This window comes from Protomyctophum bolini (assembly GCF_963924005.1).
Source record: "Protomyctophum bolini genome assembly, chromosome: 21".
NCBI classification, from domain to species: Eukaryota; Metazoa; Chordata; class Actinopteri; order Myctophiformes; family Myctophidae; genus Protomyctophum; species Protomyctophum bolini.
In genome coordinates, this window is record NC_137882.1 from 684,637 (window position 1) to 697,687 (window position 13,051).

At 44.0% G+C, this 13,051-nt stretch overlaps 1 protein-coding gene and 1 long non-coding RNA gene across 2 annotated transcripts in view; both read left to right on the forward strand.

The window, feature by feature from the left end:
- LOC308336794 overlaps positions 1-1,496 on the forward strand; it is a 2,084-nt gene extending 588 nt beyond the window's left edge. The window contains exon 2 of the long non-coding RNA XR_013966187.1: positions 1-1,496. This exon is cut by the window's left edge and continues 299 nt beyond it. This is a non-coding gene — a long non-coding RNA (uncharacterized lncRNA).
- Positions 1,497-3,948: 2,452 nt separating this feature from the next.
- The window catches only part of tfr1b (transferrin receptor 1b), a gene marked incomplete at its 3' end in the record, with an annotated part of 50,803 nt that continues 41,700 nt past the window's right edge, over positions 3,949-13,051 (forward strand). The window contains exons 1-5 of the mRNA XM_080793253.1: positions 3,949-4,098; positions 8,156-8,215; positions 8,597-8,837; positions 9,761-9,974; positions 12,280-12,417. Coding sequence (XP_080649379.1) covers positions 8,162-8,215; positions 8,597-8,837; positions 9,761-9,974; positions 12,280-12,417 — 647 coding nt within the window. The 5' untranslated portion in view covers positions 3,949-4,098; positions 8,156-8,161. The remainder of the gene's footprint in view (positions 4,099-8,155; positions 8,216-8,596; positions 8,838-9,760; positions 9,975-12,279; positions 12,418-13,051) is intronic.

Here is a 13,051-nt window from a genome sequence, read left to right on the forward strand (position 1 = left end):
GAAAAGGTCCAATGGCAGTCCCTCAATAAAGCTGGGTCACAAATTAGCCACCCTGTCCATAGCACACAGGAAGTGAAAGTACCCAAGAAGGAAAGTCTGCCATGAATGAATAATGCTTGTTTTCTATCGTATAATATCATGTGTTGTTGTTTTTGCAACAACAAGTGCAGAGACAGTTGTTTCTAGACAGATCAGTAAAGTCTGTCCCACACGTTGAACTTTGAACCCACTGAGACCAGATTCTACAAAATTATTTCTAAATGTCAGTTTTCTGGAGACAAACACTTGAACACTTTTAACACTGTAACCGGATGTTACAACATGCTGTGTGTGGTGTCTTGGACCGGTTGTTGTTGTTCTCTCGCTCGGTGCGAGTGAGTATCACAGCGCCTGCTACAGGCCGTTGAAAAACCTTGTTTTCACCAGAAAACGACATTCCTTTGCGCCGATTTTGAGATACAGGCATTTTTAACGCACGGAGCTTTGAATGCAAAATGGCCGCGGCCACTAGGTGTCCCACTTGTACTGTTGTGCTAGCGAACGGCGGTTAACGATACGATCGGATCAAAACATTGATTAAAGAATATTAACCCTTGGATAACGTAGCTACGGTTGTGGCGCTAGACGATTCATTTAACACGGTTTTCTACGGTTGTGGCGGGCTGCGTGTTTTAACAGCGGGAGAACAATGGGCGAGCGACACTTGAATTTCGCCGGACGACGTCGCCCAAAAAAAGATGAATTATTTTCATATTTTCGGGCGATGTTCCTCCGCCCACTTTTCCACCATCGTCCTGTCCGCCTGCTATCGCCTCCGTTCGCCAGTAGGGTGCCGTTGACAAATAATGCACGGAACAATTTTTGGAAAATGTGTCAGTTTCTATAGCAGCAAACTATTTCATGTCAAGGACCCCCAGAATTATCTGTGATTGGACCCCCAGAATGATCTGTGATTGGACCCCCAGAATGATCTGTGATTGGACCCCCAGAATGATCTGTGATTGGCCGCCGACCCCTATCTGAAAATATGTTGCACACGTTTTCAGGACTTTTCTAAATTCCTTCGCTAGTTCCCTCAGATCTTCTGCCCTAAAGGGAGGATATCTTCCCTCAGATCATGCCTTTCGTTGTGTTTTATTAGAACCACCTACTGTACCACGTCTTACTGTACCACGTCTTACTGTAAGTCCTACTGTAAGTCTTACTTTAAGTCTCATGACAACCTGTTGGTTTGTTGTAGTTTTCAACTGCCTGAAGAATTTCTCTTTGTGCGTTTGACTGTGAAACCACGCCCTCTTTCACCCTTTTGCCTTTTTTTGTTATTAATATTATTATTATTATTATTATTTCCTTGTGGTCTTCGTAGACAGATTTCCTACCGCTCTCTGGTCTTCGTTCTCTGCCAAACATTGACATTGTTGTGTTTGAATTGTTTAATTATTGCAGGATTGAACATATTGAAATAAAGATTGTCCTCTTCTCTTTTTTTTTTTAAACTTCCTTGCATTTTTTTTTTCTTTCTCTCGATATTTTGTGCCACGTCCGTTTTCCACTGCACGATATTCGCTCCCGTTATGCTGTCGGGGACCTTTGTTTTGACGCGTGCGTCCGTCCTGCCTGCCTGTCTGTCTGTCTGCCTGTCTGTCTGACGTAGAGCCTGTATCTTAGCTGCAGACAGGACCCGTTTTATGTCATAATATTGATTAATTTCATTCATATTTGTTATATCTATAAATGATTGGTGGACTGACTCCTTCAAAACCACTCTCAATTAAGAGAAAGTTTACGGCTGTCTGCATTTCAAAACTGTTATTATTATTTGTTTGTCTTTAAATGGTCTGATGAATTGAATAGATTAATAGAACATATTTAGGGCTGTTTTCATGGTTTATTGCTTATAGCGCTCTCAGAATATGGCAACACTGCTTCAAGGTTTCCTTCTGCCGCGGTTGCCACGTCCGCTTATAATAAGCGACTTTGGGTTTGTTTTACAGTACTGGTCTTTCTTCATCCTGTCAAAACATCTTCAAGTCGGGGCACGGTGGCACAGTTGGTAGCGCTGTCGCACTGCCGCTCGGGGCACTGTGGGTGCTGGCGGCGTGTTTCCTCCTCCGCGTCATCAGTGCCCATACCCGAAGGCGGGGTTGGCGAAGGGGCCTTTCTGTGTGGAGTTTGCATGTTCTCCCCGTGTCCCCTAGGGTAGGTACCCTCACATGTTCTCCCCGTGTCCCCTAGGGTAGGTACCCTCACAAAAACATGCAGTAATCCTGGTCTCTAAACTGCCTCCCCCTGGCCAGCCGGGGCGCCTGATGGAGGGGAAAGGAACTGGTTGGAATAACGTGTTCCTTCCACGCGCTACGTCCAACCAGGGAAACTCCCCCCTGTCAGGCGTAAAGGAGCAACTTAGATGATTGGCACAGGGGTGAAAATGGGTTACAAAATTGTGGGATAAAAAATTAAATAAAAACATCTTCAAGTTAAGGATGGTATGGACCCCACGGACCCCCACATTTACACTACAGCCAGGGACCCCCACATTTACAGCCTGTGTATTTGGTGGTGCCGGGGACCCCCAGTCCACATACAAGATGTGTATTTGTATTCAAAGTAACATTCCAAATTATTCCCCTTTTTCCCCAAAATGTGTATTCATTATTATTACTATTACTATTATTATTTAAATATAACAGATCTACAAGCCAATGCAGTCAACTGCCTTTAATTGGGGCTAATTTTCACAGCCGTGGTTTGCTAATTAGTACCACTATGTGGCAACCTCTTTGCGTCCTACAACAGGATGTGGCAACCTCTCTGCTTTCTACAACGAGGGCTCCGTCTCCATTGGCAAATCTGGAGCATCCTGTACCTAGCAAATCTAAGACATCCGGTTGCTTTCAGAATAACGGTAAAGTTAATTAAATAATTATTACATTACATTATTAGTATTATTATTACATTGCAGTTATTGTAAAGACACACATGTTTCTGTGTAAAAATAATAATGTCTTCTGTGGTCTCTAACATTACACCTAGCTACATGTTTAAGCATTTATTTCATATTTACATGTCTTCTGTTCTGTGGTCTCTAACATTACACCTATAGCTACATGTTTAAGCATTTATTTCATATTTACATGTCTTCTGTGGACTCTAACATTACACCTAGCTACATGTTTAAGCATTTATTTCATATTTACATGTCTTCTGTGGTCTCTAACATTACACCTAGCTACATAGGCAGCGGTGGCCGAGTGGATTGCGGAGCGGTCTAGATACCGGAAGGTCGCCAGTTCGAATCAGCGATCCGACACGTTAAAATTACCACCGTTGAAGTGCCCTTGGACAAGGCATTGAACCTCTACCATGAAATGCTCCATGTGGGCCTTGCTGTAAACAAGTATCTGATGCTTAGTCGAGTTACCCTTGGTAAACTTGATTTACCAGAACGCATTTCTTCTTCTTCATGTATGTTTAAGCATTTATTTCATATTTACATGTCTTCTGTGATCTCTAACATTACACCTAAATAAATGTATTAAATAACGTAAAAAAGTTATCTAAATGGATAAATGCTATTCACTGGAGGAGGTCTCCCCGGACATGTGCATATGACAGTAGATACATAGAAGGGGTTTTGGTCCAGCGTCCACTTTATAAAGTCCATGCACTCCAGTGAATATCATTCATCCATTTAGATTTTAGATGGATGAATTTTTTAATTACTTATCTTTACACAGAAACATTACTTATTCATTATTTTTTACATTTTTACATAATGTGTGTCTTATAGAATCGTTAAATGCTTAATTTATTGTTTTAATGTGCAAATTCATCTTTTTTTCAATACTCTAGAGGATACTCTTATTTTGAAGAGATCGTCTTAATGCGCTAGCTTAGATTTGCCAAAAAAAAAAACAGTGCCTACAACGAGCCGGTTGTCACTCAGTGGAGGCTGAGCAGCGCTTCAGGAAACTACCAGAATCACTACTAGTTTTACTACTAATACTACTAACTACTGGCCTACTAATACTACTGCTAACTGCAGGTACTACTAACTACTTATACTTCCTACCGAACAAACCTCAGAGAGAAAACAAGGTGAGTTTAATTACCAACAAAACCTTCTTAAACTACAGCGGTATTAAATGAACATGATTGAGATTGATTAGTGTTCGTTCAGTTAAGACAGCTGCTGATGGACACACACAGTCACTCTCTCACACACACACACACACACACACACACACACAGTCACACACACACACACACACAGAGGATAAGGATATATATTGGTTTGTTTGAATGATGGAGAAGATGATGCTAGCTGTTACCTAAAGTAGCCTACTAGGCTAATGTGGGTGGGTGTGCGGTGCGACTGTGTGTGTGTGTGTGTGTGTGTGTGTGACTGCGTGCGTGTGTGTGTGTGTGTGTGTGTGTGAGAGAGATGTAGGCTCTGCTCTGCTGCTGGTTAACACGTTTACTGACGTCACAACATGGAAGTCAGACTGGCAAAACCCTCATCATTTTAGTCACCTGGAATGCTTTTGTGTTAAATATCACGGGATTTTATTTTAGTCGACTAAAATTGTATTTTAGGCGGTCCCTGGAACAGCATATTTTCGGATGGGGCTCGGTGGCCAAATACAGATAATTCTGGGGGTCGTTGAGATGAAAAACCCACTGACAGAAACATGAGGGTTCTTTCAGAAAAGTGTCAGGATTTATAGAAGATATTTGTAGAATCTGTTCTCCAGTCTAAATGGGTCAAACTTGGGACCTCATGTTAATAGTTAATAGTTATTATTGTTTGTTTTAAAATACAAATGTTGACACTTTTTTAAATGGACACCTGACTAGTCTGGACATTGTATATCATAATGATGTCATGATGAGGTCATGATGACATCACATGTTGTCTGTCAGTCCACGGTTGGCCAACTGGCGGCCCGGGGGCCACATGCGGGCCCCAACTTCACTTGATGCGGCCCGAATACTGATAATTAAAAATAATGTCCGATTATATGTGTATTTGTATTAAAATTCATACATGTATGAGTAAACTAAATGCATTTGAAATTATATTGCAAGAAAAGAAAATTGCCAATATACAAGCTCAAAATAATAATTGGGGCCTCTGGAGTGAGTGTGGAACTATAGTGGCCCTCTGGAGTGAGTGTGGAACTATAGCGGCCCTCTGGAGTGAGTGTGGAACTATATAGTGGCCCTCTGGAGTGAGTGTGGAACTACAGTGGCCCTCTGGAGTGAGTGTGGAACTATAGTGGCCCTCTGGAGTGAGTGTGGAACTATATAGTGGCCCTCTGGAGTGAGTGTGGAACTATAGTGACCCTCTGGAGTGAGTGTGGAACTATAGTGGCCCTCTGGAGTGAGTGTGGAACTATATAGTGGCTCTCTGGAGTGAGTGTGGAACTATAGTGGCCCTCTGGAGTGAGTGTGGAACTATATAGTGGCCCTCTGGAGTGAGTGTGGAACTATAGTGGCCCTCTGGAGTGAGTGTGGAACTATAGTGGCCCTCTGGAGTGAGTGTGGAACTATATAGTGGCTCTCTGGAGTGAGTGTGGAACTATATAGTGGCCCTCTGGAGTGAGTGTGGAACTATATAGCGGCTCTCTGGAGTGAGTGTGGCCCTCTGGAGTGAGTGTGGAAATACAGTATAGTGGTCCATTCTTTTCCATCATCAAAGTTGCCCAACGCTGATTGATAATAGTCTCCGACTCGGCCTCAGAGTGCTCGTTCAATAGAGGGTCGATGCTTACCGCACTAGTGCTGACAGACTGTCTGGTTCTCAGAGCTTCTCTGCTCTGTGTCAGAGAGACACTCCCAGTCCATTTCACTGCTGCAAGTCACTGTCTCCACCAGGCCGAAGGAAGGCTTGGGGGAGACTAGTGTGCAACTGTGCGTTGTGCACACTCTTTTATTATTTACTATGGTGCTACTACTAGACCCCAAGAAATTACTTCTGGCCACGACAGATCACAGGATTCTACTGAATGTGACAAACTGACATACGAGAGAGAGAGAGAGAGAGAGAGAGGCTACGACACACAGTGTCAGGAACTGGGAACTGGCGTTGTGAAATCCAGGATCTCGAGTTTCTCGACCCCGGTCGAAAAATGATGATGTTGATGTGTGTGTGAGTGAGTGTGTGAGTGATCACCCTCCCCCTTTGCTGTTTTGGCGCCTTCCGCTGAGACACACACACACACACACACACACACACACACACACACACACACACACACACACACACACACACACACAGAACGTGCTCTTCCACAGTAGCTCCATTGAGGCAGAATGTTTTGGTTTCCAGGAACGTCAACAAACACTTCCTTCTTACCTGGAAGGTATTTCTTTTACACACCGCAACGACGTCATCTCTTAACCCGTTCTGAGCTGGAACGCCTGTTGGTGTCTTACTCTATAACCCCATTCTGACCTGAGATCAGATTCTAACGCACAGGAGAATGGTGGGTTCTTTAACGCATTTTGACCTGAGATCAGATTCTAAAAAATGTCTTCTAAATCCTGAAAAAAATAACAGACCTACAAGCTCGTAGCGCGGCACTCGGTGGGGCGCTACGAGCTTGTAGATCTGCTATTTTTCAATAGCTATAAAGCATAACATAATGGGTTAAGCATTATGTTATACTTTAGCTGTTGGAAAAAACTACGAGCTTGTAAATCTGTTCCCTGGAACAACATATTTTCAGATGGGGGTCGGTGACCAAATACATATAACTTTTGGGGTTCTTGACGTGAAATATTGAGCACCAATAATTTAACCCTTGAGAGTTAATAACTAGGGTCCATTTGGCCCAGGAAATGATTCCCCGTTCATTTCCCCTCATAGACGTTTCAAAACGTATTTATTTAAAGACCTTTTAAGCCTCGTACGAAGCCGACTGGAGTTAATCATGACAACAAACAACATTTTTTTGGGACGAACAAATAATTAGAAACAAGAAGAAAACAGCAACTTTTTTTGTTGTTTTTCTTCTTTGTAATTATTTGTTTGGACAAAGATATTGTGTTTGTCACGACTCCAGTTGGCTTTTGTACGTCCGATGCTTATAAGGGGGCGGGGCTGCGACGCTCTATTGATCACCAGCCAAGCCTGATTAGCTAAATTCCCAACAACACCTGCTTAATCCTCCAAACCTGTATCTTGATCTAGATTGGAGTCAATCTCCTCAGCCACGCAGCCACACACACACACACACACACACACACACACACACACACACACACACACACACTTTGGTAGGCCTACAGCCCTGTCTGTCCTGATGACAATATTGCCTTTCCAACAGATAATATTTTCATTAAAACAATGGGACCATCTGGAACCTCAAAACTGTGCGGTTAAGTTGCTGTACTGTACTGTACTGTGCTGTGCTGTGCTGTGCTGTACTGGGAAATGTACTTAATTGTTACTGTACACCTCTGCCTGTGATCTCACACACGCACACACACACACACACACACACGCGCTGTAGTTTCTACCGTGTCATCTGAGGTAATCCAGTTTCTTGGATTTAGTGTGTTGACAGAAAACACTGTGATGTAGGTGTGAGCATGCACGCACGCACGCACGCACACACGCCCGCCCGCACACACGCACGCACGCACACACGCACGCACACACGCACGCACGCACCTCTTGTTCCATTTCGTTCCCGTCTCGCTGACATTTTCTCTGCTTCCGTGTTCGAGTTTTATTTCCCGTTTTCTGCGTGTGTTGGCGTGAACTTCCTGCTCTGGCTGTCACTCAGCCTGGTGTCTAACTGACTCCAGATCTGTTCTGTCACTCAGCCTGGTGTCTAACTGACTCCAGATCTGTTCTGTCACTCAGCCTGGTGTCTAACTGACTCCAGATCTGTTCTGTCTCTCAGCCTGGTGTCTAACTGACTCCAGATCTGTTCTGTCACTCAGCCTGGTGTCTAACTGACTCCAGATCTGTTCTGTCTCTCAGCCTGGTGTCTAACTGACTCCAGATCTGTTCTGTCACTCAGCCTGGTGTCTAACTGACTCCAGATCTGTTCTGTCTCTCAGCCTGGTGTCTAACTGACTCCAGATCTGTTCTGTCACTCAGCCTGGTGTCTAACTGACTCCAGAACTGTTCTGTCTCCATCAGAACCAGATGGACCTCACGTCTTCCATGATGGATCGGGTCAGGACCACTTTCAGCAACATGGTGAGTGAACTCTCTCTCTCTCTCTCTCTCTCTCTCTCTCTCTCTCTCTCTCTCTCTCTCTCTCTCTCTCTCTCTCCCTGTATGTGTCTATGTCTCTCTAACTCTCTCTCTCTCTCTCTCTCTCTCTCTCTCTCTCTCTCTCTCTCTCTCTCTCTCTCTCCTGTGTGTCTATGTCTCTCTACCTCTCTCTCTCTCTCTCTCTACCTCTCTCTCTCTCCCTGTGTGTGTCTATGTCTCTCTAACTCTCTCTCTCTCTCTCTCTCTCTCTCTCTCTCTCTGTGTGTCTATGTCTCTCTAACTCTCTCTCTCCCTGTGTGTGTCTATGTCTCTCTAACTCTCTCTCTCTATCTCCCTGTGTGTGTCTATGTCTCTCTACCTCAGGTCAACAGTGAGCGCTACAGTCGCTTCACGCTGCAGCCCGGGGGCGTGGCCGAGAGGCCGGGAGGTCGCGCGGAGGTCAAGCTGTCCAACGGCTCCTCCTCATTGGACGAGACGGCCGCGGGGGGGGAGGAGGAGGGGCCAGACGGGAGCTCCTCCCCCTCCTACCAGCCCCGCCCCCCCACGGAGAGGCGCCAGACGCGGTGCTTCATGGTCCTAGCGACCGCCATCCTGTTTGTCGTCGGTAACTATGGAGACCACAGGGTTGTTTTAGGCATTTAACCCATTCTGACCTGAGATCAGATTCATACCAGGTTTCCACTGGACACACACACTGGTCTGATTAACCCATTCTGACCTGAGATCAGATTCTAAAAATGTCAAGTCGTTCTTCGATTTTTCAAAAAATATCAGACCTACAAGCTCGTAGCGCGCCACTCGGTGGCGCGCTATGAGCTTGTAGATCTGCTATTTTTAAATGGCTAAAGCATAACGTAATGCTAACACCAAAATGGGTGCCCGTTCAGAATGGGTTAGTTAATTTAGTTTTATAGTCACATTTTAGTCACCTGGAATGTTTCAGTGTTTTAGTCTAGGTTTCAGTCGACCAAATGTCATTTCAGAGATTTTACTCGGCTAAATCTACAGCTGATTTAGTCGACTGAGATGCGTTTTTTAGCGGGCCTCGATGACTTGATTTTATTCTTGCTGTAAATAGCAGATCTACAAGCTCACAACTTGACTCACTTAACTCATACTGGATCTCTTGTCCACTAGTCCCTTCCTATAACATTTCAGTCTCTTGAACTATATATTTTCAGATTAGTGGTCGGTGGCCAAATACATAATTATAATCTTTCGTTGACGAGAAATAGTTTGAGAATCACCGAGATAGAAACATGAGGTTTATCAGGAAACTGTCAGGATTTAGAAGATATTTGTAGAATCGTTCTCAGGTCTTAATGGGTTAAATAAATACTTTTTTTGAAAAGTTTATGAGGAAAATGAACGGGTCTCTAGTCGTCATGAAAGGTGGCGGGACTGAAAGGGGGTGGGACTGAAGGGGGGCGGGACTGAAGGGGGGCGGGACTGAAAGGGGGCGGGACTGAAGGGGGGCGGGACTGCAACGCTCTGTTAACCCTCCCCTCCCCTCCCTGTGTCTGCCAGGCTTCCTGCTGGGCTACGCCACCCCTCAACAGCAGGGGGAGCCACTGAGCTGTGCCACTGAGCCGACCTCCGACCCCCCCGCCTTGACCTCCGAGCCCCCCGCCTTGACCTCCGACCCCTCGCTGACCTCCGACCTCCGAACTCTGGACTGGGATGACATCACCGGCCTGCTGAGGGATAGGCTCCGCCCACAGGCCTTCGAGGAAACGCTGAGGTGAACTTCATTTCCCAGAATCCTTTGCTTTGTCAGCACCAGTGTATGTGAATGGGACACAGTGATTGGATGCGACGCGTTGTGAGCTTGTAGATTGGCTGTCTTGTTTATTATTCATTTAGGTTTTCTCATGTCACGTGAAAGCAGGGAAATCTTCAAATCGACATATTGGTTGTTCAGTTTGACCCACCATTTTTGGAGATATGGCTTATAGAGTAATGTCTGGCAGAAAAACAGAGTGTTGAGAAAACAGGCTTGAAAAGGTTCACTTCTGTTGACTCTAACATTACACCTAGCTACATGTTTAAGCATTTATTTCATATTTACATGTCTTCTGTGGTCTCTAACATTACACCTATAGCTACATGTTTAAGCATTTATTTAATAGTTACATGTCTTCTGTGGACTCTAACATTACACCTATAGCTACATGTTTAAGCATTTATTTAATAGTTACATGTCTTCTGTGGACTCTAACATTACACCTATAGCTACATGTTTAAGCATTTATTTCATATTTACATGTCTTCTGTGGTCTCTAACATTACACCTATAGCTACATGTTTAAGCATTTATTTAATAGTTACATGTCTTCTGTGGACTCTAACATTACACCTATGCTACATGTTTAAGCATTTAATTCATATTTACATGTCTTCTGTGGACTCTAACATTACACCTATAGCTACATGTTTAAGCCTTTATTTCATATTTACATGTCTTCTGTGGTCTCTAACATTACACCTAGCTACATGTTTAAGCATTTATTTCATATTTACATGTCTTCTGTGGACTCTAACATTACACCTAGCTACATATTTAAGTACCCACGCATGCACGCACGCAGGCACCCAAGCACGCAGGCACAGACAGACATAGCGAATGCTGTCATTACAGGCTAAATGATAAGGGCATACACGCACACACACACACGCACACACACACACGCACACGCACACGGACACGCACACGCACACGCACACGCACACGCACACACACACACACCCACACACCTCTCTCGTGACACACTGTATTTAAGCACCTCCGTCAACACAGTAACAACCTGTCTGCACACTGCGAAGATAAACCCCAGATCACTAACCTGTTTACGCTGGTCGGGTCATAGTCTAGGTCATTTATTTGTTGCTTACGCTCGTCGGTTCTTAGTCTAGGTCATTTATTTGTTGCTTACGCTGGTCGGTTCTTAGTCTAGGTCATTTATTGTTGCTTACGCTGGTCGGTTCTTAGTCTAGGTCATTTATTTGTTGCTTACGCTGGCCGGTTCTTAGTCTAGGTCATTTATTTGTTGCTTACGCTGGTCGGTTCTTAGTCTAGGTCATTTATTTGTTGCTTACGCTGGCCGGTTCTTAGTCTAGGTCATTTATTGTTGCTTACGCTGGTCGGTTCTTAGTCTAGGTAATTTATTGTTGCATACGCTAGTCGGTTCTTAGTTCAGGTCATTGGTTCTCACCTGAAACAGGCCTGAACTGGATAACCACGTTTTCTTTTTAAAGTCTATTGACGGTAAACTGTGACCTTCAGGTGGGATTATTGTGTAAAATAAAACATGCCATATTTCTGGAATGTCGTTTCCTGGAGAATGTTGTGAACAGGTTGATAAGATCAGCTCCATGATGTCACCGCCGTGTGACTCTTAAAGGGATAGTTCAGATTTGTTTTTACTTAAGCTGTATGGGGGGGGGGGGGGGGAGTAAATTAATCCACTAAACTAGTATAATTCTTATTGTTGACCTATTTCTAAAATATTAGTGCAACTTTCGTTCATTTTTGACCCCTCTATCACATGGAACTATGTTTCTTTGTGTCCATATCACTACGCCCCAAAACATAGTTCCATGTGATAGAGGGGTCCAAGTTGCGCTAATATTTTAGAAATTAGTCAACGATAACAATGACGTTAGTTTTGTGGATTAATTTACTTTTACTGCGTGGCTCCCCAGAGGGCGTGGGCATTTTTAAAGCTCAGCTCAAGACCCACTTCTACAACATTGCTTTTAATTGATCTTTTATTTTTTGTTATTCATGTCCTCACTGTATTGCATTACTGCTTGTTTTTTAATGTCATTGCCTTGCTTTTCTTTTTTTTTTCTCCATTGCTCTGTAAAGCACTTTGAGCTGCATTTCATGTCATGAAAGGTGCTATACAAATAAAGTTTTATTATTATATTATATTATTATTCGATCATGAGGCTAAATATGTATTTTTTTGTTTATAGCGATTTAGTTTTTTATTATTTACTATAATATTAGTCCTAATAGGAAAACAACGTCTCTTCCTCTGCAGAGTCTTGGACATGCCGAGTCGCTTGGCAGGAAGTGCAGAGGACATGGGCGTGGCCAACCTCGTCTTCGATTGGTTCAAGGAACAGGAAATGGAACCCTGGACGGACAGGCACTATGTCCAGCTGCCGACGCAGGACAGGTGAGACACTGTGTGTGTGTGTGTGTGTGTGTGTGTGTGTGAGTGTGTGAGTCTCTGTGAGTTACTTGAATTACTTGACAATTAGAAAATAAAACATACTTTCATTACCATAATATGGGTGGACTAAAACCTGCATTGCTTTTATTTTGAAGCCCATGTATTCTCACACTGCACGCAATCTGCACGTCGACTGTGCACGTGAATTGCGTGTGATTGAGAACCTGTCTTCCTTCCTTCACCCCCCCCCCCCATATGCGAAAATGTCGGCTTTTTTGATTTATTGGAGACAACAGCGTCGGTGAATGCAAATAGCCATGAAGCCCAGCTGAGCATTCAGCTCCACAACGCGGTAGGCGCATGATTACCAAACTCGCAGGAGGACAAGTTAAATCCCATTATGCTTCATTTAACCCGCTCTAACCCGCCTCGCCAATACAGTTAACTTAAGATGTCTTAAGAGATGCTGCATCGTAAGGCGGTGTTGCATCATGCTTCTTGTTAATCAGGTCTTAATAAACACGACGTTTATATAGTTGTAGATCACCTATTATTTTCCGTACAGCGGCTGAACATACATGTAAACACCGTTCCCTCCACATCTCACATCTGAATACCTGCGCCCGCTGCGCATGCG